The sequence below is a fragment of the Symphalangus syndactylus genome, chromosome 14 (genome assembly GCF_028878055.3).
Source record: "Symphalangus syndactylus isolate Jambi chromosome 14, NHGRI_mSymSyn1-v2.1_pri, whole genome shotgun sequence".
NCBI classification, from domain to species: Eukaryota; Metazoa; Chordata; class Mammalia; order Primates; family Hylobatidae; genus Symphalangus; species Symphalangus syndactylus.
The window spans coordinates 7,917,910-7,944,702 of NC_072436.2; the positions used below are offsets into that span (position 1 = coordinate 7,917,910).

Genomic DNA, 26,793 nt, shown 5'->3' on the forward strand with positions numbered 1-26,793 from the left:
ATACCCAGGGGTGGAATTGACACATCATAGGGGAAGGTATTTTTACCTTAAAGGAATCTGCTGAACAGTTTTCCGGCGTTCGTACTGTTCTGCCTTCCCCTCAGCAGTGTGCGGGCTCTGCAGCGTTGATGCTATCGGCCTTAATTTTCATGATTCTAGTAGCTCTGATGTGTGTCTCACTGTGGTTGGACGTTTTCCTGATGGCTGGTGATGGTGAGCACCTTTTCATGGATTTATTAGCCATTCATAAATCTTCTTTCATGAAATGCCTAACTCTCACCTCTCACCTTTTATCTTTTTTTTTTTTTTTTTTTTTTTGTGGGGGAGATGAAGTTTTACTCTGTCACCCAGGCTGGAGTGCAGTGGTGTGATCTCGGCTCACTGCAACCACCGCCTCCCGGGTTCAAGCAATTCTGCCTCAGCCTCCTGAGTAGCTGGGACTACCGGTGCACACCACCACAAACAGCTAATTTTTTGTATTTTAATAGAGACGGGGTTTCTCTATGTTGCCAAGGCTGGTCTTGAACTCCTGAGCTCAGGTGATCTGCTCGCCTTGACCTCCCAGAGTGGTTGGGTTACAGGCGTGAGCCACCACACCTGGCCTGTTTATCTTACTATTAATGAGTTAAAGAGTTTTGTGACATATTCTAGATATAAGTCCTTTCTCAGGTATATGGATTGTGGATATTTTTTCCCTGTAAGTGGCTTGCTTTTTTTTTTTTTTTGAGAGCGTCTCACTTTGTCACCCAGGCTGGAATGCAGTGGCCCGATGTCAGCTCACTGTAGCCTCAGCCTCCCAGGCTCAAGCAATCCTCCTGTCTCAGCCTCTCAAAGCATGGAGATTACAGGCACGATCCACCTTGCCCAGCCCCTCTTCATATTTTAGGGTGTCTTGAGCAGAAGATTTTAACATCAGTGAAGTCCAGCTTGTTATACTGTTTTCTAGTTAAATTTTTTTCCTAAGAAATCTTTGCTTACCCTGAAGGAGAAGTTGTGTTTTTCTGGTAGCTTCTAGTTTTGACTGCCCTATCGGCGTCTCATGTCCATCTCTAGTTAATTTCCGTATGTGGCGTGAAGTAAATGTCAAGGTTAGTTTTTTTTTATGTGAATATTCAGTCCCAGCCCCATTTATTGAAGAGCTTTCTTTTCTCCATGGAACTTGCTGATGCCTTTGTTGAAAATCAGTTGGCCGTGTGAGGGTGGGTCTGTCTGCAGGCTCCCTGCCCCGCTCTGTGTATCTGTGAGGGTGGGTCTGTCTGCAGGCTCCCTGTCCTGCTCTGTGTATCGGTCGAGGGTGGATTTTTCTGCAGGCTCCCTGCCCCGCTCTGTGTATCTGTCATCTGCAGTTTGTTTGGTTTCTCTGCTGTGCAGCATTCTGAGCAAACCTGCTGCGTGCATCCGTCTGTCCTCCTGTGGACGGGCTTTTGGGCTGCCACCAGGTTTTTGCTTTTAGGAATGGTGCTGCTATGGCCTGTGCACACACACTTCTGGCTGTGCATGTGTATTCCTCTTAGGTTTGTACCTGGAAGTGGAATTGCCGGCTCCCAGGGCACGGAAGAGAGATGCCTGCGAACACCCGCGCTCTCGCTGGCTCTCCAGCACTTAGAATTCTGGGGGTTCACTTTTGCTGGCTGAGCAGGAGCGAAGGGGGCCTCGCCGCGCCTGGATTTGCACTTCCTGGTCACAGGTTGGGGTGAGCATCGTCTTCTGTTCTTGGCCATGTGGGTTTCCTTTTCTGTGAAAAGTGTTTGCATCTTTTTGCTCATTTCTCTTTCCCCTTTGAAACTATCAGAACTCACAGAAACTTTCAAGGATACTGCAAAGAACTTTTCGTTCTCCCTGAGTCATTGGCTTAGGACACCAGCATCGTGCGTGTCATCCCGAGTACGTGTGTGTACGTCCTGCCGAGAACATTCTCCTGCAGCCCACGGCCTCCCGTCACGACAGGGATGTGCTCACCCGGACACGACTGTCACCCGGGGCCGGGCCAGGCTGTCCCAGTGGTGCTGTCGGAGAAGCCCCTGCTCAGAATCGCGCTGTATTTAGTTGCTGTGTCTCTGTAATCTCCTCTGCCTGGAATACCCTCAGCCCCGCCTTGACTCTGCTCTTCTTGATGTTTTGAAGGTTCTCAGGCACTTTCTTCATGGAACTCCCCGACACTCGTGCTGTTTCCTCACAGTGAGGTTAGGCCGTGCAGCTCTCTCTGGCATATCTCGGAGGTGACACGGCCTTCTCGTTGCCTGCGTCAGGCATGTGGTTTTGATTTGCCTCTTTGCTGAGGGGGCTCAGCTCTAGCACCTGGGGCAGGTTGCACCTGCTCTGTGGAAAGGCGAGGCCAAGCACACATCCTGCTCCTCATCAGACTTGCAATGGACGCCTGCATTTATGTGTGTGTGGACTCCACGGTGTCCGTGTGTGTGGACTCTGTGTTGTCTATGTGTGTGTGGACTCCATGCTGTCTGTGTGTGTGTGTGTGTGTGTGTGGACTCTACACTGTCTGTGTGTGGACTCCACGCTGTCTGTGGGTGTGTGTGTGGACTCTGCGCCATTGTGTGTGGGTGGACTTTGTGGTGTCTGTGTGTGTGTGTGTGTGTGTCTGTGTGTGGACTTCACAGTTTCTACGTGTGTGGACTCCGCGGTTTCTGTTTTATTTGAGTTATCATTAGTTACTGTCACTTACTGTGATGTTCATATTGTGATTTGGCCAGCGAGGGACCTTTCAGACTGGCCTCCATGCCCTTTGACTAGGCCCCACGACCTTGGAGGACGTCTTGCTCCTGGAACGAGGACTGCGGTCTTGCGGCTGCCGGCTGCTCTCTGCTCTGGAGATCCTGGCCAGAAGTAGCCGTTTGCTGCCCTCTCTTCCAGCTGATGTGTCTGGCAGGAGCTGCAGTGCTTTGCACGCCTGAGCAGCACGGCCCAGGCCCCGTGGCTACGGCGTTATGGTCACTCCTCAGCATCACAGCGTCTGCCTGTCTGGCTGCAGAGGGTGACCAGGGCATGCCGAGTGTCGGGGGCATCATGGACCTCAGGCCCCTCACCCAGGCCTGACCCACACCAGGCACCCGCAGCTTCCGCAGGCTCAGCCCCGGGGGCGTGTTGACACGTGTGGATTCGCCCCTGGGCCAGAGTCCTCTTCTCCTGGTGGGGTTGGGGCCCTGCACAGTTGCCAGCTTTTCCCTCCACACAGAGAGCCCAGTCTCTACACAGGACACAGACGTTTATCCCTCAACAGCTGAGGCCCCCCACGCAACCCACCTGACTTGGAGATTGGAGGCGGAGGAGAGAAGGCTCTGCTGGCCACGTCCACGCCTGTGTTGTGCGTAGTCTCGTGAACTCCGTCTGAACTGCTGTGTGGTCTTGGAGGTGACTTGATTTCCAGTTCAAGAAACTATTCAGGAAACCGTGGAGCACCACCTCTAGCAGGGAGTCGACGCTGAATTTAGAAGCAGGGCCCGCCAGCCTGGAGGACCCCGCGCAGAGGCTGCTGCTGACGTGGCCAGTAGCCGCGGCCGGGACCACCTGAGGCCTGCGCTGGGGGCTCCTGTGCAGACGACCAGGACGGCTGCTCTGCTGCCTGAGCACATCAGGGACTCTGCCTCCAGGAGTGGACGCCTGGAGCCTCTTGTACGTTCACCCCTGTTCAGCCTTTAGGTCCAACAGGAAATGTGGGGACACAGGACCTCGTATCAGGCGAGTCCTCCCCACACCGTACCCTCCGACATCTGCAGTGTTAGAGACACACGGTCCGGTGTTTTCTCTGGCGAGGTAGAAGGAACTAGCGCAGAATCAGTAGGGGAGGAAGTGCTTTTAAATTACTAATTTGCAGAAAATCGAGAAAGGCAATTTCAACCTCCTTTGTGATGAAACATTTTGTCCCACCGTGTCCCACTGCTAGTGAGTGTTATAGAAGCGTCAGCCCATTTAACCCACAAAGGCTGGGTTTCCACTTTCCTTCCAGCTCTTTGCTGCAGCTGCTGGAGGTCAGGAGACGTGGGGCTGGAGGAAGGAGATCTGGCGCCTCCCCAGCATGCGTTTAACAGAAAGGGGACACGAGGCCACGTGCTTTGTCTTGGGTGGTTTTGAGAGCAAAGCGTTTCACCACAGAGCATGGTGGTGACCAAGAGATTCCTGAATCGTGCTATTTTCCCTATATTTAGAATGGCACACTGGTCAGTAACTGATTAAATGCAGATGTTGCTAGCTGAGTGAGGAAGTGTGTTTTTCCTCATCTCTTTATCACATGCCACCTGACTTCTATATTTGACTTGTCGGCTTTAGCCTGGAATTGTTTAGAAAAGAATGTTGATATCAGCTGTATAGAATCTGCTGCAACTTTAGAAAACAGCAGAGAGGAGCCAATGTGAGTTCACGCTGGTGCAGGTGGGGCGGGGACAGTGCTAAGCTCATGTGAGTTCACGCTGGTGCAGGTGGGGCGGGGACAGTGCTAAGCTCATGTGAGTTCAGGCTGGTGCAGGTGGAGCGGGGACAGTGCTAAGCTCATGTGAGTTCACGCTGGTGCAGGTGGGGCGGGGACAGTGCTAAGGTGAGTTCACGCTGGTGCAGGTGGGGCGGGGACAGTGCTAAGCTCATGTGAGTTCACGCTGGTATAGGTGGGGCGGGGACAGTGCTAAGCTCATGTGAGTTCACGCTGGTGCAGGTGGGGCGGGGACAGTGCTAAGCTCATGTGAGTTCACGCTGGTGCAGGTGGGGCGGGGACAGTGCTAAGCTCATGTGAGTTCACGCTGGTGCAGGTGGGGCGGGGACAGTGCTAAGGTGAGTTCACGCTGGTGCAGGTGGGGCGGTGTCTTTTGATGAACAGAAGTTTTAAATTTTGATGATGACCATTTTATCACTTAAAAATAAGGTTTTTGCTTTTTGTGTCCCGTCTAAGAACCTAAGAAACCTTTGTCAGCTTCTCGGCCTTTTGGCTAAGATCGAGTGAAACCTTTGTCTGCCCCAAGGTTTTCTTCATTTTCTCCTGGATGTCTTCTATTTTTATCTTTTACGTTGAGACCTGTGGTTCATTTCAGGTTAGTTTTTGAAGATGGTGTATATGGGGGCTGGGGATTGTTTTTCACGGATGATGCCCGGTTTTTCCAGTATTCCTGTTCTTTCTCTGTGGAATTATCTTGGCACCTTTGTTGAAAATCAGTGGATCCACAAAAGCATAGATCTATTTGATCTATTTCTGTACTCTGTTCTGTTCCACTGATCTTTATATTTCTCTTTATACCAATTCCACTCTGTCTTGGTTACTGTTACATGATTATTCTAGCAGCTGCAGTAATAAAGCTACAGTGTAGCTTTATAGTAAGTCTCAAAATCTGAGATTGTAAGTCTTCCAGCTTTGTTCTTCCTGCTCTCAAAATGGTTATATTGGGTTTTTTCTTTTTTTCTTTTAGGTGCTTTGAATTCTGCAAAAGTTTAGAATGAACTTGTCGAGCCTGCTGATTTTTATTGGGATTACATTGAGTCTATAAATCCACTTGAGGATCTTAGTATTGAGTCTTCTAATCCGTAAACATAGTATATGTCTCCATGTATTTACGCCTTCTTAAATTTCTCTCTGCAATGTTTTGTAGTTTTTAGGGTGTGGGTCTTCAACATAAATTTAATGAAATATATCTCTAAGTATTTTGTGGGTTTCAGTGCTATTGAAAAGGGGTTTTAACAATTCATTTCCAAGTTTTATTGCTACAAATATGCTACATTAGCTTATTCTAGTAGAGGTTTTTTTTGCGTATTCTTTACAATTGACTATGAAATGATTATGTCACCTGTGAATAAGGATCGTTTCCCCCCCTCCGATCTCTATTCCGATCTTTCTTACTCCGCGTTCTTGGTTCAGTTCATTATACTGACTAGGCCCTCCAGTACGATGTTGAACAGAAGTGCTTCCAGCAACAACCCCGTGTTCAAAATTCTTGTTTGTTTCATCATTTTCATTATGAAGAAAAACACAGAGAAGAACACAAAACACAAATGTCCATAAAGTATCATTAAAGTATCGTAAAGCAGATATTCATGTAGGGCACAAATCTACATAAAGCTTCATAAGGCAGATACTCGTGTGGAATACAAATGTACAACTCTATAAAGTATCATAAAGCAAATATTCCTGTGGCCACCGCCTCGGAAGCCCCTTTCGTGCCCCTTCCTAATGACCTCTTTCTCTGTCTTCCCCAAATTAAATGCAGTTGGTTCTCGTGGGTCCCAGCAGAAAACTCGGGTGTTCTCCGGTCCCCGTCCTCACAGGTGCCCGAACCCCATGTTTCCTTCCAGCCCTGGGAGTGGCAGAAGCGCCACACAGCCGTGGCCTCTCCCCCACTGCGCTCAGAATCAGTAACTCTTTGAGACGCTGGTTTTAGAAATAACCGGATGATCGGGATGGCCATCACCTCCCCTGGGGCTGACTTTGGCTCCGATGGGCAGGTGGGCTGGTGGCCTGGCGAGCTCGGCCCCGAGGCCCCCTCGCGTCCCCGGGGGTGTCCTGCTCACCTCCCTGGGCTTCCCTGCTCCAGACCTCGGTCTTTGGTCCTCGTGGCCTCTGTGGTCCTCCAGTGCCTTTCAACAGGCATTTTGTTTTGTTTTAGTATTTTCCTAGCTTTTCCCGCTATTCTATGGAAAGTCTTGTTCTGAAGCAACTTACTCGTCCGTTCCTGGAAGTGGACTCGGCACCTGGGTTTTCTGGGGCCTGCCTGGCCTGAGCTTTGTAAAGGTGCGTCCTGCGTCCTTATCGGTCTCAGAAATTTCTCAGCCGTCGTTTCTTCAAAGCTTGCCTGTTTCCAGTGCACTTTTCTCCCTCTCTTTCTGGGACCCTCTTACACTTTATATCATTTTGGTTTTTCTTCTTTTTTTTTCTCTGTTTTCCATCTTCCGGTCTTTTCATGCTGAATTCTGAATAATTTATTTTGATACATGTTCAAATTCACTGTCTCTTTAGAGAATCTGTTTTGCTGTTAAATTTGTCTGTGTTATGCTTAATTGGGATTTGTTTTTTAGTTCTAATAGTTCTATTCTTGGCCGGGTGCAGTGGCTCACACCTATAATCCCAGCACTTTGGGAGGCTGAGGCGGGCGGATTACCTGAGGTCAGGAGTTTGAGACCAGCCTGGCCAACATGGCGAAACCCCGTCTCTACTAAAAATGTGAAAATTAGCCAGGCATGGTGGTGGGCGCCTGTAATTCCAGCTACTCGGGAGGTTGAGGCAGGAGAATCGCTTGAACTCGGGAGAAGGAGGTTGCGGTGAGCCGAGATTGCGCCATCGCACTCCAGCCTGGACAACAAGAGCAAAACTCTGACTCAAAAAAGAAAAAAGTTCTATTGTTCAAGTTTGTCTTTTAGTTTTTGTGTGTGGTAAAATGTATATAACATAAAATTTACCATTTTAGCCATTTTTAAGTGCACAGTTCGTGGCGTTAAGTACAGTCACATTGCTGTGCAGCCTCTGCCGCCTCCGTCTTCCCGAACTGAAGCTCTGTCCCCGTGAAACAGCCGTTCCCGCCCCAGACTCTGGCTCCCACCCGTCTACGTCCAGTCTCCATGACTTGGGCTCTGCTAAGGGACCTCCTGTGACAATATTTGTCCTTTTATGACTGGCTCATGTCTTATATCTTTTAGTTTTTTAAATACAAGTTGCATAGATTTTAAAAATATTTTGTGTGTGATAATTTGAATATATCAAGTCTTTTGTTTTCTGGTATTTTCTCTGTTTTTACGTATAAGCCTGGCTGTCTTTGCGCACTGGCCATTTTATTTGAACCGTTCTCTGTGGAGTAATTTGACGCCCCAGGGTTCTCCTGCATCGCAGACTGTCCTGCCTCCATTGTGGCCACGTAGGCCCATTCCCCCGGGTGGTCAGGATCAACCCCGGGCCAGCACAGACAATCCCTTTCTGGGCGTGGACTCAGAGGCATGAGGAGCCCAAAGGGGCCGGGTAGGGTCTTAACTTGCATTCCGGCGGCGTCATTGTGCGTATCCTGGTGGCAGTGTTCCTCCCCTGGGACTTAGACCTCTCGGCCTGTAGACCACAACGTCAGAGGACAGGAAGCAGGAGCTCCCCTAGTACATCACCGGGGTGACAGTGAGTGCCACTCCCATGTCCGCCCCTCGATTCCTGGCCCTGTGAGCCCTGGCTGGGGAGAAACAGCCCGCTTCCCCGGGAATTGGGACCCTGGTACACACTGTGTGTGCGTTTCTTAAATAATATGGTTTATTTGGCTTGGTTTTGAATTTAAATAAGTGGAAAATACCATGTATATTCTTGGGTCTTGCTTCTTTCACCGAACATTAGGCTTGTGAAATTTCTGTTGTGTTCAGTTGCTGAATGGCATTTGAAAATAACGTGCACAATTCATTTATCTGCTATTCTCGCTTATTGGGGTCTTTCCACATTTGAACGAGCTGCCATGAGCACGTCTGTGCATGTGAGTAGGGCTCTTCCTACCCAAGTAGTCAGATGTCAGGGTCTTAGGGAGGCACTTCTTCAGCTTTGCCTCCACATGGTGACAGGTCCCCACCTCAGACAGTCCCCTCCACATGGTGACAGGTCCTCACTGCAGACGGTCCCCTCCACATGGTGACAGGTCCTCACCTAGACGGTCCCTCCACATGGTGACAGGTCCCCACCGCAGACGGCCCCCTCCACATGGTGACAGGTCCCCACCGCAGACGGTCCCCTCCACATGGTGACAGGTCCTCAACCTAGACAGTCCCCTCCACATGGTGACAGGTCCTCACCTCAGACGGTCCCTCCACATGGTGACAGGTCCTCACCTCAGACGGTCCCTCCACATGGTGACAGGTCCTCACCTCAGACGGTCCCTCCACATGGTGACAGGTCCTCACCATGGACGGTCCCCTCCACATGGTGACAGGTCCTCACCTCAGAGAGTCCCTCCACATGGTGACAGGTCCTCACCTAGACGGTCCCCTCCACATGGTGACAGGTCCTCACCTCAGAGAGTCCCTCCACATGGTGACAGGTCCCCACCGCAGACGGCCCCCTCCACATGGTGACAGGTCCCCACCGCAGACGGTCCCCTCCACATGGTGACAGGTCCTCACCTCAGACAGTCCCTCCACATGGTGACAGGTCCCCACCTCAGACAGTCCCTCCACATGGTGACAGGTCCTCACCTAGACGGTCCCCTCCACATGGTGACAGGTCCTCACCTCAGAGAGTCCCTCCACATGGTGACAGGTCCTCACCTCAGACAGTCCCTCCACATGGTGACAGGTCCTCACCTCAGACGGTCCCCTCCACATGGTGACAGGTCCTCAGCTCAGACGGTCCTCTCCACATGGTGACAGGTCCTCACCTAGACGGTCCCCTCCACATGGTGACAGGTCCTCACCTCAGAGAGTCCCTCCACATGGTGACAGGTCCCCACCGCAGACGGCCCCCTCCACATGGTGACAGGTCCCCACCGCAGACGGTCCCCTCCACATGGTGACAGGTCCTCAACCTAGACAGTCCCCTCCACATGGTGACAGGTCCTCACCTCAGACGGTCCCTCCACATGGTGACAGGTCCTCACCTCAGACGGTCCCTCCACATGGTGACAGGTCCTCACCTCAGACGGTCCCTCCACATGGTGACAGGTCCTCACCATGGACGGTCCCCTCCACATGGTGACAGGTCCCCACCTCAGACAGTCCCTCCACATGGTGACAGGTCCTCACCTAGACGGTCCCCTCCACATGGTGACAGGTCCTCAACCTAGACGGTCCCCTCCACATGGTGACAGGTCCTCACCTCAGACAGTCCCTCCACATGGTGACAGGTCCCCACCTCAGACAGTCCCTCCACATGGTGACAGGTCCTCACCTAGACGGTCCCCTCCACATGGTGACAGGTCCTCACCTCAGACGGTCCCCTCCACATGGTGACAGGTCCTCACCTCAGACGGTCCCCTCCACATGGTGACAGGTCCCCACCTAGATGGTCCCCTCCACATGGTGACAGGTCCCCACCTCAGACAGTCCCTCCACATGGTGACAGGTCCTCACCTAGACGGTCCCCTCCACATGGTGACAGGTCCCCACCTCAGACAGTCCCTCCACATGGTGACAGCTCCTCACCTCAGACGGTCCCTCCACATGGTGACAGGTCCTCACCTAGACGGTCCCTCCACATGGTGACAGGTCCTCACCTAGACGGTCCCTCCACATGGTGACAGGTCCTCACCTAGACGGTCCCCTCCACATGGTGACAGGTCCCCACCTAGACGGTCCCCTCCACATGGTGACAGGTCCTCACCTCAGACGGTCCCTCCACATGGTGACAGGTCCTCACCTAGACGGTCCCTCCACATGGTGACAGGTCCTCACCTCAGACGGTCCCTCCACATGGTGACAGGTCCTCACCTCAGACGGTCCCTCCACATGGTGACAGGTCCTCACCTAGACGGTCCCCTCCACATGGTGACAGGTCCTCAACCTAGACAGTCCCCTCCACATGGTGACAGGTCCTCACCTCAGACGGTCCCTCCACATGGTGACAGGTCCTCACCTCAGACGGTCCCTCCACATGGTGACAGGTCCTCACCTCAGACGGTCCCTCCACATGGTGACAGGTCCTCACCTCAGACAGTCCCTCCACATGGTGACAGGTCCTCACCATGGACGGTCCCCTCCACATGGTGACAGGTCCCCACCTCACACAGTCCCTCCACATGGTGACAGCTCCTCACCTAGACGGTCCCCTCCACATGGTGACAGGTCCCCACCTCAGACAGTCCCTCCACATGGTGACAGGTCCTCACCTAGACGGTCCCCTCCACATGGTGACAGGTCCTCAACCTAGACGGTCCCCTCCACATGGTGACAGGTCCTCACCTCAGACAGTCCCTCCACATGGTGACAGGTCCCCACCTCAGACAGTCCCTCCACATGGTGACAGGTCCTCACCTAGACGGTCCCCTCCACATGGTGACAGGTCCTCACCTCAGACGGTCCCCTCCACATGGTGACAGGTCCTCACCTCAGACGGTCCCCTCCACATGGTGACAGGTCCCCACCTAGATGGTCCCCTCCACATGGTGACAGGTCCCCACCTCAGACAGTCCCTCCACATGGTGACAGGTCCTCAACCTAGACGGTCCCCTCCACATGGTGACAGGTCCTCACCTAGACGGTCCCCTCCACATGGTGACAGGTCCTCACCTAGACGGTCCCCTCCACATGGTGAGAGGTCCTCACCTCAGACAGTCCCTCCACATGGTGAGAGGTCCTCACCTCAGACGGTCCCTCCACATGGTGACAGGTCCTCACCTAGACGGTCCCCTCCACATGGTGAGAGGTCCTCACCTCAGACAGTCCCTCCACATGGTGACAGGTCCTCACCTAGACGGTCCCTCCACATGGTGACAGGTCCTCACCTAGACGGTCCCTCCACATGGTGACAGGTCCTCACCTCAGACAGTCCCTCCACATGGTGACAGGTCCTCACCTCAGACAGTCCCTCCACATGGTGACAGGTCCTCACCTCAGACAGTCCCCTCCACATGGTGACAGGTCCTCACCTAGACGGTCCCCTCCACATGGTGACAGGTCCTCACCTCAGACGGTCCTCTCCACATGGTGACAGGTCCTCACCTAGACGGTCCCCTCCACATGGTGACAGGTCCTCACCTCAGACGGTCCCTCCACATGGTGACAGGTCCCCACCTAGACGGTCCCCTCCACATGGTGACAGGTCCTCAACCTAGACGGTCCCCTCCACATGGTGACAGGTCCCCACCTAGACGGTCCCTCCACATGGTGACAGGTCCTCACCTAGACGGTCCCTCCACATGGTGACAGGTCCTCACCTAGACGGTCCCTCCACATGGTGACAGCTCCTCACCTAGACGGTCCCCTCCACATGGTGACAGGTCCTCACCTAGACGGTCCCTCCACATGGTGAGAGGTCCTCACCTAGACGGTCCCTCCACATGGTGAGAGGTCCTCACCTAGACGGTCCCTCCACATGGTGAGAGGTCCTCACCTAGACGGTCCCTCCACATGGTGACAGGTCCTCAGCTAGACGGTCCCTCCACATGGTGACAGCTCCTCACCTAGACGGTCCCTCCACATGGTGACAGCTCCTCACCTAGACGGTCCCCTCCACATGGTGACAGGTCCTCACCTAGACGGTCCCCTCCACATGGTGACAGGTCCTCACCTAGACGGTCCCTCCACATGGTGACAGGTCCCCACCATGGATGGTCCCCTCCACATGGTGACAGGTCCCCACCACGGACGGTCCCTCCACATGGTGACAGCTCCTCACCACAGACGGTCCCTCCACATGGTGACAGGTCCTCACCGCAGACGGTCCCCTCCACATGGTGACAGGTCCCCACCGCAGATGGTCCCCTCCACATGGTGACAGGTCCCCACCGCAGACGGTCCCTCCACATGGTGACAGGTCCTCACCTCAGACGGTCCCTCCACATGGTGACAGGTCCTCAACCTAGATGGTCCCTCCACATGGTGACAGGTCCCCACCTCAGACAGTCCCTCCACATGGTGACAGGTCCCCACCTCAGACAGTCCCTCCACATGGTGACAGGTCCTCACCTAGACGGTCCCCTCCACATGGTGACAGGTCCTCACCTCAGACGGTCCCCTCCACATGGTGACAGGTCCTCACCTCAGACGGTCCCCTCCACATGGTGACAGGTCCCCACCTAGATGGTCCCCTCCACATGGTGACAGGTCCCCACCTCAGACAGTCCCTCCACATGGTGACAGGTCCTCAACCTAGACGGTCCCCTCCACATGGTGACAGGTCCTCACCTAGACGGTCCCCTCCACATGGTGACAGGTCCTCACCTAGACGGTCCCCTCCACATGGTGAGAGGTCCTCACCTCAGACAGTCCCTCCACATGGTGAGAGGTCCTCACCTCAGACGGTCCCTCCACATGGTGACAGGTCCTCACCTAGACGGTCCCCTCCACATGGTGAGAGGTCCTCACCTCAGACAGTCCCTCCACATGGTGACAGGTCCTCACCTAGACGGTCCCTCCACATGGTGACAGGTCCTCACCTAGACGGTCCCTCCACATGGTGACAGGTCCTCACCTCAGACAGTCCCTCCACATGGTGACAGGTCCTCACCTCAGACAGTCCCTCCACATGGTGACAGGTCCTCACCTCAGACAGTCCCCTCCACATGGTGACAGGTCCTCACCTAGACGGTCCCCTCCACATGGTGACAGGTCCTCACCTCAGACGGTCCTCTCCACATGGTGACAGGTCCTCACCTAGACGGTCCCCTCCACATGGTGACAGGTCCTCACCTCAGACGGTCCCTCCACATGGTGACAGGTCCCCACCTAGACGGTCCCCTCCACATGGTGACAGGTCCTCAACCTAGACGGTCCCCTCCACATGGTGACAGGTCCCCACCTAGACGGTCCCTCCACATGGTGACAGGTCCTCACCTAGACGGTCCCTCCACATGGTGACAGGTCCTCACCTAGACGGTCCCTCCACATGGTGACAGCTCCTCACCTAGACGGTCCCCTCCACATGGTGACAGGTCCTCACCTAGACGGTCCCTCCACATGGTGAGAGGTCCTCACCTAGACGGTCCCTCCACATGGTGAGAGGTCCTCACCTAGACGGTCCCTCCACATGGTGAGAGGTCCTCACCTAGACGGTCCCTCCACATGGTGACAGGTCCTCAGCTAGACGGTCCCTCCACATGGTGACAGCTCCTCACCTAGACGGTCCCTCCACATGGTGACAGCTCCTCACCTAGACGGTCCCCTCCACATGGTGACAGGTCCTCACCTAGACGGTCCCCTCCACATGGTGACAGGTCCTCACCTAGACGGTCCCTCCACATGGTGACAGGTCCCCACCATGGATGGTCCCCTCCACATGGTGACAGGTCCCCACCACGGACAGTCCCTCCACATGGTGACAGCTCCTCACCACAGACGGTCCCTCCACATGGTGACAGGTCCTCACCGCAGACGGTCCCCTCCACATGGTGACAGGTCCCCACCGCAGATGGTCCCCTCCACATGGTGACAGGTCCCCACCGCAGACGGTCCCTCCACATGGTGACAGGTCCTCACCTCAGACGGTCCCTCCACATGGTGACAGGTCCTCAACCTAGATGGTCCCTCCACATGGTGACAGGTCCCCACCTCAGACAGTCCCTCCACATGGTGACAGGTCCCCACCTCAGACAGTCCCTCCACATGGTGACAGGTCCTCACCTAGACGGTCCCCTCCACATGGTGACAGGTCCTCACCTCAGACGGTCCCCTCCACATGGTGACAGGTCCTCACCTCAGACGGTCCCCTCCACATGGTGACAGGTCCCCACCTAGATGGTCCCCTCCACATGGTGACAGGTCCCCACCTCAGACAGTCCCTCCACATGGTGACAGGTCCTCAACCTAGACGGTCCCCTCCACATGGTGACAGGTCCTCACCTAGACGGTCCCCTCCACATGGTGACAGGTCCTCACCTAGACGGTCCCCTCCACATGGTGAGAGGTCCTCACCTCAGACAGTCCCTCCACATGGTGAGAGGTCCTCACCTCAGACGGTCCCTCCACATGGTGACAGGTCCTCACCTAGACGGTCCCCTCCACATGGTGAGAGGTCCTCACCTCAGACAGTCCCTCCACATGGTGACAGGTCCTCACCTAGACGGTCCCTCCACATGGTGACAGGTCCTCACCTAGACGGTCCCTCCACATGGTGACAGGTCCTCACCTCAGACAGTCCCTCCACATGGTGACAGGTCCTCACCTCAGACAGTCCCTCCACATGGTGACAGGTCCTCACCTCAGACAGTCCCCTCCACATGGTGACAGGTCCTCACCTAGACGGTCCCCTCCACATGGTGACAGGTCCTCACCTCAGACGGTCCTCTCCACATGGTGACAGGTCCTCACCTAGACGGTCCCCTCCACATGGTGACAGGTCCTCACCTCAGACGGTCCCTCCACATGGTGACAGGTCCCCACCTAGACGGTCCCCTCCACATGGTGACAGGTCCTCAACCTAGACGGTCCCCTCCACATGGTGACAGGTCCCCACCTAGACGGTCCCTCCACATGGTGACAGGTCCTCACCTAGACGGTCCCTCCACATGGTGACAGGTCCTCACCTAGACGGTCCCTCCACATGGTGACAGCTCCTCACCTAGACGGTCCCCTCCACATGGTGACAGGTCCCCACCGCAGACGGTCTCCTCCACATGGTGACAGGTCCCCACCGCAGACAGTCCCCTCCACATGGTGACAGGTCCCCACCGCAGACGGTCCCCTCCACATGGTGACAGGTCCTCACCGCAGCAGTGCACGGGAGCTCTTGTTCTGCCTAATCGCTTGGAATTGTCAGCAGTTTTTATTTTCCCCTCCCCGTTGCATAACTAATTGCATTTCTCTGATGACTGATGAGGCTGTTGGTCCCCTGGAAACCCCCTTGTCTGAATGGCCTGTTCAAGGCTCTTGCCTGTTTTGCTGTTGGATTGTCTATCGTTTTCTTTCTTACTAGCAGGAATTGCTTTATGTGAGTTTAACTATGTCCTTGTGGCTGGGCATGGTGGCTCAAGCCTGTAATCCCAACTCTTTGGGAGGCTGAGGCGAGAGGATCAGTGGAGGCCGGGAGTTTGAGGCTGCAGTGAGCTATGATCGTGCCGCTGCACTCCAGCCTGGACAATAAAGCGGGACCGTATTAGTCCATCCATCAATCAATGCAAACAAACAAACGGAAAGTGTGTTCTTTACTGCAGGACGACGTCATGATGCCCCAGCGGGTGAGGCTGCAACACGAGGCTGCCGTTCAGCACCCGTCGAGCGTAAGTACTGGCCTCCTTAGTGTCGTTACTACCTTCAGTGAAATTACCACTGTGGCTTTTTAAATAAAGAGTTTTCCTAGGGGTGGAAAGAATCAGGCCATGGTGAGACTGCCAAGTCATGGAGAGGGATCTGCGGCCAGCGTGTCTCTCAGCCCTGGAGGGTGTTTTCCTTTGGAGAAAAACATGCCCCTGATTTTTTCTCCTGTTATTTTCATAGGGTGCAAAGGTGGTTGTGCTGTTTGTTTTTAATCAGGGTTTTAGAAGCTGAACACCTTCGACAGGAAAACACAGGCTGAGAGCTATACCGTGTTCTCAGCTAAACGTTTTTCTTACTTAGACAACCTTAAATTATGGTTTTTATCTTTAGAACAGCTTCTCGGTTGCCCCTCCAAAGCCAGGCTTCCTTGGGCCCCTCCTGAGCCCAGCAGTGCCCTATGGGCTCCTCCGTCCCCCACCGCAGATGGTGGGGACACATGGCCCAGGGATCCTTGGAGCTGGTGTCTCAGCCACCGCGAGGCTCCTGCTGGCTTCCGGGAAGGTGACTGTGTCCTCAGAGATCTCGCTCAAGTTTTAGAAGACATTGAATCACAACAGTGATCACTTGGGTTTTAACACCGAGGGATCCGTAACTGTCCAGCGCCCACAGTGTCCGTCCCCTGGGCAGTTTGGTGCTGGCCCTGGACAGGCCCCTCTGCCCTCCCCTCCCCGGGGCTGTGCGTCGTGGGCACATGTGCAGTTGGGCCACCACACGGTTCAGTCACGGCCGGCTCTGGTCACATCTCGGTCAGGTCACAGGTGGGCCTGGTCACGGCAGGGTCTGGCCCACACGGCGCTGGGAGCCTGGCTCCCCACAGAGCAGGTGCTCCTGACAGTTCACCCTGTGGGGGGTCAGGGGCAGGGGGGCAAGGGCAGGACTGGTGTGCTGGGGGCGTCTGAAGGGGAGGGCCTGGGTGTTGGGGGAACCAGAGGGGGTTTGGAGGGGGGAAGGGTATTGGGGTTTGGGGGGCAGCATTGAGGGGGAGGGGGGTTGGGATAGGTCAGGGCTGGTGCGCTGGGTGTGGGCGGTGCTGGGGGTGCAGCCGGCTGCACGGAGGTTTGCGTCTCACGTGAGGCAGGAGACAGACTGAGACACAGGCCACCTTCTCGGGTGCAGAGGGACCCACACAGTTGCCTCCTTTGGGGGTGTGTTGGGTCCTGGGGCTCAGTGGCCCCAGCGTGGCTGCAGGGCCTTCTGTGGGGGCACATTTTCTGTGAGGGCAGGAGAGAGCTCTGTGGCTTGTAGCAGATTCTTAAAAGAGTCACATGTTTGCAAAGTTTAGGAACCACAAATATGTCTGAATGTTTCTCCGTAGCAACCACAAATATGTGTGAGTATGTGACAGCATATCCGTGGCACTCGGGGCCACAGGCTGCAGAAGTCGGTTTCTGGAAGTTTACAGGCATGGATTACCTGGGAGAGATGTCCGAGAGTGTCTGCATGTCGGGCGGGACGGGGGGTCCAGGGATCTAGGGATTAGGGGAGATTTCTACCCCAGCCACAGGTGCTGTGGGGTTTCAGTCGTGTGGAAACAGAGAGTGATCACAGATGGTTTTTCCAGTCCAGTTCCTTTGCGAGGAATAGGGGAAAAACGGGGGAAAATGTCCTTTGGGAGGGACTTCTGTGGACAATTTATGTGAGGAAAGTGCAGAGTCTGGGGTTTCCAGGAGGGCCTTTCCGTGGAGGCTGGAAAGGGGTGTCCCTGCCACGTTAGCTGCCCGACGGCTCCCTTTGCATCGCTGCTCTTGCAGCTGTGTGGTCCTGTGGACTGAAAGGTGGTGCAGACCCTGTGCCAGCCCGTGAGCTGGAAACCGTGGCCTCTGAGCTGGAAACTGTGGCCCGTGAGCTGGAAACCGTGGCCTCTGAGCTGGAACCTGTGGCCTGTGATCTGGAAACTGTGGCCTGTGATCTGGAAACCGTGGCCTCTCAGCTGGAAACCGTGGCCCAGGAGCTGGAAACCGTGGCCTCTCAGCTGGAACCTGTGCCCCGTGATCTGGAAACCGTGGCCCGGGAGCTGGAAACCGTGGCTGGACTGAACCGTCTGTACTTGAGGTGCCACAGCGATTTTTACACAGCTAGAAACGACAGTTGCCAGCTGTTTAGAATCGATCCTACAAATGTCTAAGGAATTTTGTAATGAGTGTTGACGTTTTAGTGGAGGAGATACTTTCAGATATGTTTTCATTTCCACACTGATGGCTTCATTAATGGAGTTGCCTTTGGCAGTTCTTCTTGGCATGTGTTCAAATGAGCTGGGATACTTACGGATACCAGGAATTCGTGGTATGTGTTCACACGAGCTGAGATACTTAGGGATACACAGGAATGTGGAGAAAATGCACATGGTCAGTTTGTCTTAATTGTAACAAGACAACCTTGACTTCCATTTTCATCGATGATTTTAAACCTTTTTCTCGCTACTCTTCTCACTGCCTTCGCTGATGCGCTGTTGTGCACTTGGGAGAGAAGCTTCTACTCCAGGTGCCTCCTCTTCTCCCAATGGCGCAGTAAGGTAGAGCGTCCACACCGTTTCTCCACGTCGAAGCTCTTCTGGAGGAAACTTAGGGATGTCATCACAGTTTTGTTTCACTAAAACAAAGTCAGCTTTAGAAAGGCTGTTATTGCGTGGCTGGATTTTTTAGAAATCATGACCTACAAAAATCTTAATTTGCAGTTGCTGGTTAGTGGTTACATGAATTACAGTTTGTCCTGAGAGAATGAAATAAACGCTGAGATACTTGTACTTGGTCGTTGTTTTCTTAAGATCTTTTACAAGAAACCAGCTAATTAGGAAGGACCTTTGATGGCAGCTTTCATAAACCATGCATTTGCATGTAAATAAATCACTGCAGAACTGTAGGAATCTGCATGTAGGGCATTGTTACGCAAGGTTAGCAAGAACAGGGAACCCGCATTGTGCCCTGTAACTTGCCCCTGCCCCTGAGGACCAGCCGACCCCCGTCCTTCCTCCTCCTTTTGCCCCGGCTGACCCTTGGATTCCTGACGCTGTGCATCCTGCGGTTTCCCACCTCTGTGCCTGTGCTCAGGAGACCTCGGAGAGGAAAGCCTGCATTCTTGGTCACCTGTAGACCACCCCAGACCAAACACAAAGGTTGCCCTGGCTCCACCCAGCTCCTTTCCAGAACTGATCTCTGTTCCCAGTGTTCAAGCCAGTCCTCAGGGTACAACCCCGTGAGGGCAGGTGCACCATCTTAGGGTACAGCCCCACCCACCCTCGTCTACTGGGATGGAGCATGCAGGGAGGTTTAGGGAAGCGAAGTGAAGGAACAAAGACAGGAGGGTTCCTGTGAAGCAGCCTGAGCCACAGCTTGCCTGTCACAGGAATGGGTGGAGCCGCCGTGCCCTGCATCCTGGGCGCTGTTCCCCGCCCCCTGCCTATGCCAAGCCATAATCCTCCAGACGGCATGGCAGCTGACTCTCCCTGCTTCCACTTCTGCCCCCAAAAGAAGCTTCCTGTTAACTTAAATAAACAGGACTTCCAGGTGTTCTGTTTAAATGAAGTCCGTGTTGCACTCTGCAGCCTTTGTCTAAGGAAGTCCCAGAGCACAGGGCTGGGGCGTCATCCCCTCTGCACATGCAGCCTGGGAGGGCCACAGCCCCCGGCCCCGTGAGCCTGTGCCCAGGCTGGTGGGTGACTTCCCAAGCTGGAAGGGGTCAGAACATGCCAGACTGGGCCTTGGAGAGGCAGAAGCTGTTGCAGTGACTGACTCTTAGCTCTTGAAGGCTTGGAGTGCTTGTGGGCTCCCCTCTGACAGTGCTCTTCGCTCCGGGGGCAGGGAGTGACAGGGTCACATTGGACGGGTGCCTCCAGGCTCTGCTGGGCTGTAGTTCGGGCTGTCGGCCCTGGGTGCTCCTCCTTCACCTTCGCCTTCACCTTCACCATCGCTGCTCAGGAGTGGCGGCCGAAGCCCCCAGTGCTGGCGACTCTGGACCCTGGGGCGTGGCTCAGCAGCAGCAGTGCAGGGGGAGAACCGCCTGCCTGGTGGTGGTTGGACGAGCTCCCCATGCACCCCCAGCTGCCCACAGAGCCCCACACCAGGGGCCCCCGCAGTCCCCCTCCCACGCAGCAGCGGAAAGCAAGTCATTCACTCCAAAGCAGTGGCCCCAGGGAGTTGATGTTAGTGTCAAAAATGCAACTGTTTTCTTTTCTTTCCTTCAGTATAATTTAGAAGCTGACTTCTTGAGTCCATTCCAGAAACGTGTGTTTCTGGGAAGGAACCCTTCTGAGCTCTTGCTGCGTTCGTAACACTTTGCCCCCTGCCTCAGCCCGGCCCCTCCTTCCTCCCTCGCACCCAGCACCGTGCACTGAGGGTGCCTCTCCCGGGTTCACCCAGACACACTTGACCCTCCTGTGCTGCCCATCGAAGGTCTCTCCCCTTTGCTGTCTTCAGGACTCAGCCTCCGTGGCAAATCCACAGGGAGCCTGAGCTGCAGCCCCTGCAGCCCCTGCAGCCCCAGCAGCCCTGACCTTCTTGCCACCATCTTTAGAGCCAAGTGCCGTGTAAACTGTGCCAGGCCGTGCGGTGGGGGGACTCACCTCGTGGGTCTGAGTTCCTTTCTGTGTGGGGGACTCACCTCGTGAATCTGAGTACCTGTTTTTTTTTTTTTGAGACGGAGTCTTGCTCTGTTGCCCAGGCTGGAGTGCAGGGGTACGGTCTCGGCTCACTGCAACCTCCGCCTCCAAGGTCCATGTGATTCTCCTGCCTCAGCCTCCTGAGTAGCTGGGATTACAGGTGTGCACCACCACGCCCGGCTAATTTTTTTGTATTTTTAGTAGAGATGGGGTTTCACCATGTTGGCCAGGCTGGTCTCGAACTCCTGACCTTGTGATCCACCTGCCTCAGCCTCCCAAAGTGCTAGGATTACAGGCCTGAGCCACCGCGCCCGGCCCTGAGTTACGTCCCAGCCCTGAGTTACGTTTTATGATGGGGGACTTACCTCGAGGGTGTGAGTTTCCTTCTATGTGATGGGTTCACCTTGCAGGTCTGAGTTTCTGTCTTTGTGGGTCAGGAGGGGCAGCTTGTCTCCATTCGCAGGCGTCCTCACCTCTGCACTGCCGGGCTGGGGTCGTCTGGAGCCTGTGCACTCGCTCGCTCGGCGGCAGGGATCCCGGCTGGGCGCCTTCTCTCCACGCAGCTGCTCGGGCTTCCTCGCAGCATGGTGGCTGCAAGAACAAGTGTCCAGGAAAGCCTGCCGGAAGCTGCGTTGCCTTTGACGATGTAGCCCCAGAGCACCGTGTCACGTGGTGTCACCCTGACCCCAGATTTGAGGGGAGGGAGCGCAGACCTCACCTCTCAGTGCTTGAAGGTCAATGGCCATGTGAGGAGGGCAGGCAGGGAGTTGCCCTGTGGTGGGCAACTCAGGGAACACAGCCCCCCGTGTTCCCCCACACCTCCCTTCTGTCACTATCCTATCCTTTCAACGTTCTGACTGTTTTTTTCAGTGGAATTGCCAGATCCTGGTGGTCCCCGTATAAATTTAGAGAGTTCCAGGATTGCTTGTTGGGATCGACTCCAGCGACCTGCACCTTCTGCTCCGCCTGTTGGCACAGAGGCTTTCAAATGAATTAGCTCACAACGCTTCTCGAGAGTCTTGAAAGTGGCTTCTTCTAGGAACCTGGAGGAAGTTAGCCAGCCTCTCGGGCCAGCGCACAGCCCTCTCATTCACATCTGCTCACTGGGTCCAGGCCCTGTGCTAGGCGCGGCGCCCACAGAAGCTCCTGTCCTGAGAATCTGACGTCTCGGTGCAGGATTAAACGCAGAGAGCGCCTCTTCCCTGCGCCTCCTCTTGAGAGCGCGAGGTCTCCTGCAGAGGAACTGCCGGCAGCATCGCAGCTGGGCGCTGTGGTGCACGGGAGGGAGCGGTTGGTCTCTCTGGAATCCACGCCTTCCTACTGCTGTTTAGATGCAGTTGCATGGGAGAGAGCTTGCTGCCTTCTTCCAAGGTTAAAAAATGTTGAGGCCAAAAAAGATCCTCTCACCTCCTCCGTTTGTAGACCAATGCTCGTGGCTCCTGGTTAATTAAAGCCACAGGAATTGCCAGCCTCGGGCCTCTAGTTTCACAGGATCCCCCACCCCATCCTCACTCTTGGTGACAGACCCAGTGTGGCTCTACCTTTCCTGGGAAGCATGAAGCTGGGGGAGTCGTGGGGAGGGGTCGGGCATGCACGGTGGAAGCAGGCGTCAATCAGTCGCCGTCTGACAGGTGCCTCTCATGCCCCGGCGGGAGCCAGGCTCTCAGGAGTGGGCTGGCGTGTACTCACACCACCTGTCACCCACGGCTGCCTCCCAGGACCCGGGAGTGCTGGCCTCAGGGTCTCGCTGTTTGTGTGTAGACGCTGAGCCTCTCTGTCTTCACGTTTTGGAACAGAGGACTTCTACCTCCAGCTTTTGATCAGCATTTTCCTTTGTCTCCCCTCAAAATCTTTTCTGTTCAGCAGTCAAACGTGAGACAGTATAGACAAGACCAGGAAACAGATGTAATGGTACATAGGTCGATGCTGTGCAGGATGGACAGAAACAGACACACCAAACAGTTTAGAAATGCATCTTGGTCAGATTGGGTGTGAGGAAACCTCGCTGGGCAGGGCGGCGGCTCCAGAGCTGTCCTAATTCACAACTGTTTTTAGCATATGCTTTAGGAGAGAGACATGAAAGGTTCACAGATAGAATTCAGCAGCATATGAAAAGAATTACACAGCCATGGCCGAGCACATTTTGTTCCAATTAGAAAATGAGCAAAATACATGAAAAGACATTTCACTAAGGAGGGTGTACAGACGGCAAAGAACCGCGCAAAAAGGTGCTCCTCGCCAGCCTTCAGGGAGCCTGTGTTAAAGCACGGTGTCATCAGAACGGAATGAAAACCAAGACACCCAGTGCTGGCGAGAGGCAGAGAAGCTGGATCCTCATGCATCACTGAGGGTGAGAGACGGTGCAGCCGCTCTGGAGACCGTTTGGAAGTTTCTGTAAAAACTAAACATGTAACTGTTCTGTGACCCAGCAGTTGCTCTCCTGGGCATTTATCCCAGTGGATTGAAGACGCTGTTCACAGAAAACCTGAAGTTGAATGTTTGGGATCGTCAGTACAGGACCTGACTACTGTTATATGCAGCGACTGGAAGCCTGTCCTGGGAGCTGAGGAGCAGCACGAAAGCCGGGCACGGAAGGCCCCGTCCTGCACATTCCCGGATCACACTCTGGAGAGCACAGCGATGGCGTCAGGACAGCACAGCCACGGCATCAGGACAGCACAGCCACGGCGTCAGGACAGCACAGCCACGGCGTCAGGACAGCACAGCCACGGCGTCAGGATAGCACAGTGGCTGCCGTTGAGGGGCTGCCAGTGGCTGTAAGGGGCGCCTCGGGTCCTCGTGCCCTGGGACATCTGGATCTGGACTCCATCGTGTCCCCTTCCTGGTGCAGCGTTGACCTTGGGTCCTCGTGACATTACCACCAGAGGAAGCGGTGAAGGGCACAGAGGGTCTCTCTGCAGTTATTTCTTACAGCTGCAATGTGAATTCACAGTTTTCTCAAAGTAAGTTTAATTAGAAAAAAACAACAACAAATGCAAACAGAAGCCTCCCCCAAGCGCTTCATTAACTGCATTGGTAGAAACGAATCACTCACTACATGTAAATGCTACACAAGTTGGAGCCAGATCCAGGGGCCTCAGATGCCTCAGTGTAACTTTATCACTTCCGAGTTAGGAGACTGGCTCACTGATACTGCTCTTTGGACCATGGTTACATTTTCACTGTTGTCTCCTTGTTGGTCTTGGGTGAGGCGGAATCAGCTGCGTCCGCTGAGACTTGTGGCCTGGGCCCTGTGCTGTGAGGATGTCCACTGGGGCGGCTCTGCTGGCCCTGGGCCTTCACTTGGGGTGGGTGCTATTTCCTGTGGATGCGCCCAGGTGTCCTCTCTCCAGCCAGCTCCTCCCGCTGCAAGGTGAGCGTGAGCCCTGAAGGACCTGCCCTCCTACCTCTGGATCTCAGGAGCAGAACAGAACCAGGGCTGAGTGCTGGGAGCCCACTCTGGGGCAGAGGTCAGGCCAGAGCGGGCCGGGCGGGGTGGAGGGCGGCGGGAGGGTTGAGAAAGGCTGAGGCAGGTGATGCTCTGAGGCTCTGCAGGGCCCAGGAAGGGGTCAAGGCTACTGACAGGATGTCACGTGAGGCAGGGGTGCTGGCCTGGATTCCCCGGGGAGAGGGTTGTCGGCCCTGGAGGAAGCCGGCTGGTGGCAAGACTCTTCTCCACTTAGGGACGCTGCTTTTCTGAGCTGAATGGAGCAGGTTCAGACAGGAGGCCTGCGGACAGGCAGCGGTTTCCTCACACCCACTTTGCATGTGATTCAAGAAGTGAGTTTTTAGAAATAACTCACCTTGCATACGGGCCATTCGATTTGAGTTCATTAAGGGGAAATGTCATCTATGACATATTCTCAATCCAGCCCAGGGCAGCTCTGCGGTTCACTGCCGAGATGCGTGTCCAGGGCCGTCTGCTGTCGTACCCAGCGATGCTGTGCTGTCCCAAGCAAGAGCAGGCATCCCTCCTCCTCCTTGCCTTCGACTCCCGGCGTTTGCCTGACCCAGATCTGCGGCATTTCAGTTTCCTGTCTGGACATCTCTGCCTGAGACACGTGAGATGAATACACACAGGTGTGCACATGCACCTGCGTACCTGACTTTGTTTTGAGCTCTGCTGTTGTTTTTCACAGATCATTGGCTGCCGAGTGAGGAGAGATCCCCCTAACTCCACCGAACGATACACACGTTGGATCAACCAGCTGACGCCCGAGCAGCTCCTGACCCAGGTACCTCGCCTGACGCCTTGTCTGGGGCAGGTGCGCAGGTCGCCTCTGGGCGCCGTGTCCTGCATTATGCTGTGGCCTCCTGTGTCTGTATCGTCGTGGGCCGTGGTCCTTCTGTCGTCGCCTTCACTCACATGCTGTCAATCGCACAGAGTGGAAGATGAGGGTGGCCCGAGCGGACACACACGCTAGGCTGGTCTCAGGCTGGTTCAAGTTCTGAGCTGGGAAACCCGACGGCACAGGTCCGCTTACACGCGGAGAGTGGGAGGGCGAGCTCGGTAATCCCACACCAGACTACAGAGGGCGGGAGGGCGAGCTCAGAAATCCCACACGCAGAGGGCGGGAGGGTGAGGTCAGGAATCCCACACGCAGAGGGCGGGAGGGTGAGGTCAGGAATCCCACACGCGGAGGGCGGGAGGGCGGGAGGACGAGCTCAGAAATCCCACAGCTAGTGTTTCAGAGTCTCCGTGTCCTGTGTGCCCCCAGCACGTTCCAAGAGCCAGGCTGCTGCATGCGATGTGGACAACAGGGTGTCCTCGGCAGTGGACTGTGCTGGTGTGAGGCTGGACACGGGGCCGCCTCGGGTATGAGCGGCTGCTGTCTGAGAGAGGGGTGGTGGCCGTTGCCACATGGGTGGCTTGTCCCTGCCATCCTCTGTGGAGCCCTTGGCTGCCCCTGGGGGAGGCAGAGACCATCTCGTGGTCTTGTCCTGACAGCCCTTCCCTATACGAGCTAGCGGCCGAGTGCGGGTGTCCTGGTTACTAGGCTGCCCACCGTGAATGAGTTGATGGGCTTTTCAGTGAAGTTGTGAAAATACTTAAAACAGGAACTCAGGCAGACTGTGGCTACTTTTCTAAGTAACGTGCACCTCATGCAAACAGGAATGCGGTTCGGCGTTGCCAAGCTGGTTCTGAACTGCAGGAATCAGGACACATGTTGAGTTTCAGCCCAGCTCCAGACCGCGGTCAGAGCGCTGTTCACGAGGGCAGGTTCCCCGGAGGCCACGGCTGAGCTGCCACGTGGGGGCAGGCTTTCTCCTGAGTGTTAGCTTTGATGCCCATGGAAGATTTTTTTTTTTTTATTTTCATGTTTTTTAATTAAAGAAAATGAATGTTCCTTTATCAGTTACATACTGTATTCACTTAAAACAATTTTAAAATAGACCTTTATGCCAGTGTAGTGTGGGAAATTTAAAAAAAGAAAAAAAAAAGGCCAGGTGTAGTGGCTCACGCCTATAATCCCAGCACTTTGAGAGGCTGAGGCAGGAGGATCACTTGAGCCCAGGGATTTAAGACCAGTCTGGGCAATAGAGTGAGACCCTGTCTCTACGAAAAATTATCTGAGTATGGTGGTTCACACCTTTAGTCCCAGTAACTCGGGAGGCTGAGGTGGGAGGATCGCCTGAGCCCAGGAAGTCAAGGCCACCGTGAGCCATGATTGTGCCACTGCCCTCCAGCCTGGGTAACAGACCCTGTCTCAAAAAACGAAAAAGAAAAACTTTATTGCATTTGTCAAAGTTATGCTTCACTGTTTTATAAAGTCAAGCAATATAAAAAATTACAAAGAAAACACGGTGTTACTGCAAACCCACCCCTTGTTCCTCTCAGATGTCTCTGCGTGCAGGTCACACACCCAGCACCTAGAGGGGCTCCCGTCCCCCACCCCGCCCGCCCCTCTGCTTTCCGTGACCATAGACTGGTTTATGTTTTCTGGAATTTTATGTAAATGGAGTCCTACACCCTGTGTTAACTTGAAGGATGCCAAAGTGTTCCGTCCTAGGACTTTCTGTTTCATAAAGTTCTGTTTTTCTCCTCCTTGTCCACTTTCTCATCTTCTTCCTTTTTTCTTTACAGTTTCTGGTTTGAATTGAGATCCAAAGAAGGTCTATACATTGCAGTTGTTGATAAATCCCTTTAAATATCCAGATTCCTCCATCATCCTTTTCCTTGACTGTGTTGTGGACGATGTTGGATGATGTGCCATCGGTGCTTTCAGCAGTCCGGCTTCTGCTGATTGCGTCTCCCTAGTCTCATTTAACAGATTCCTCTGTCCCTGGAGTTCCTGCAAAGTAGTACTTAGAGCTAGAGGCTTTCTGGGATTTACAGTGATTTGTCC

General features: G+C 54.6%; 2 protein-coding genes across 15 annotated transcripts in view; one reads left to right on the forward strand and one right to left on the reverse strand.

Moving 5' to 3' along the window:
- B3GNTL1 (UDP-GlcNAc:betaGal beta-1,3-N-acetylglucosaminyltransferase like 1) overlaps nucleotides 1-26,793 on the forward strand; it is a 104,848-nt gene that overhangs the window by 22,442 nt on the left and 55,613 nt on the right. For all 14 annotated transcript variants that reach the window (XM_063617158.1, XM_063617160.1, XM_063617159.1 and 11 more), the window contains 2 exons: nucleotides 15,750-15,815; nucleotides 24,586-24,681. In XM_063617158.1, the coding sequence (XP_063473228.1) occupies nucleotides 15,750-15,815; nucleotides 24,586-24,681 (162 nt within the window). The remainder of the gene's footprint in view (nucleotides 1-15,749; nucleotides 15,816-24,585; nucleotides 24,682-26,793) is intronic.
- The window catches only part of LOC134732400 (uncharacterized), a 132,893-nt gene that overhangs the window by 21,997 nt on the left and 84,103 nt on the right, over nucleotides 1-26,793 (reverse strand). The window lies entirely within an intron of this gene.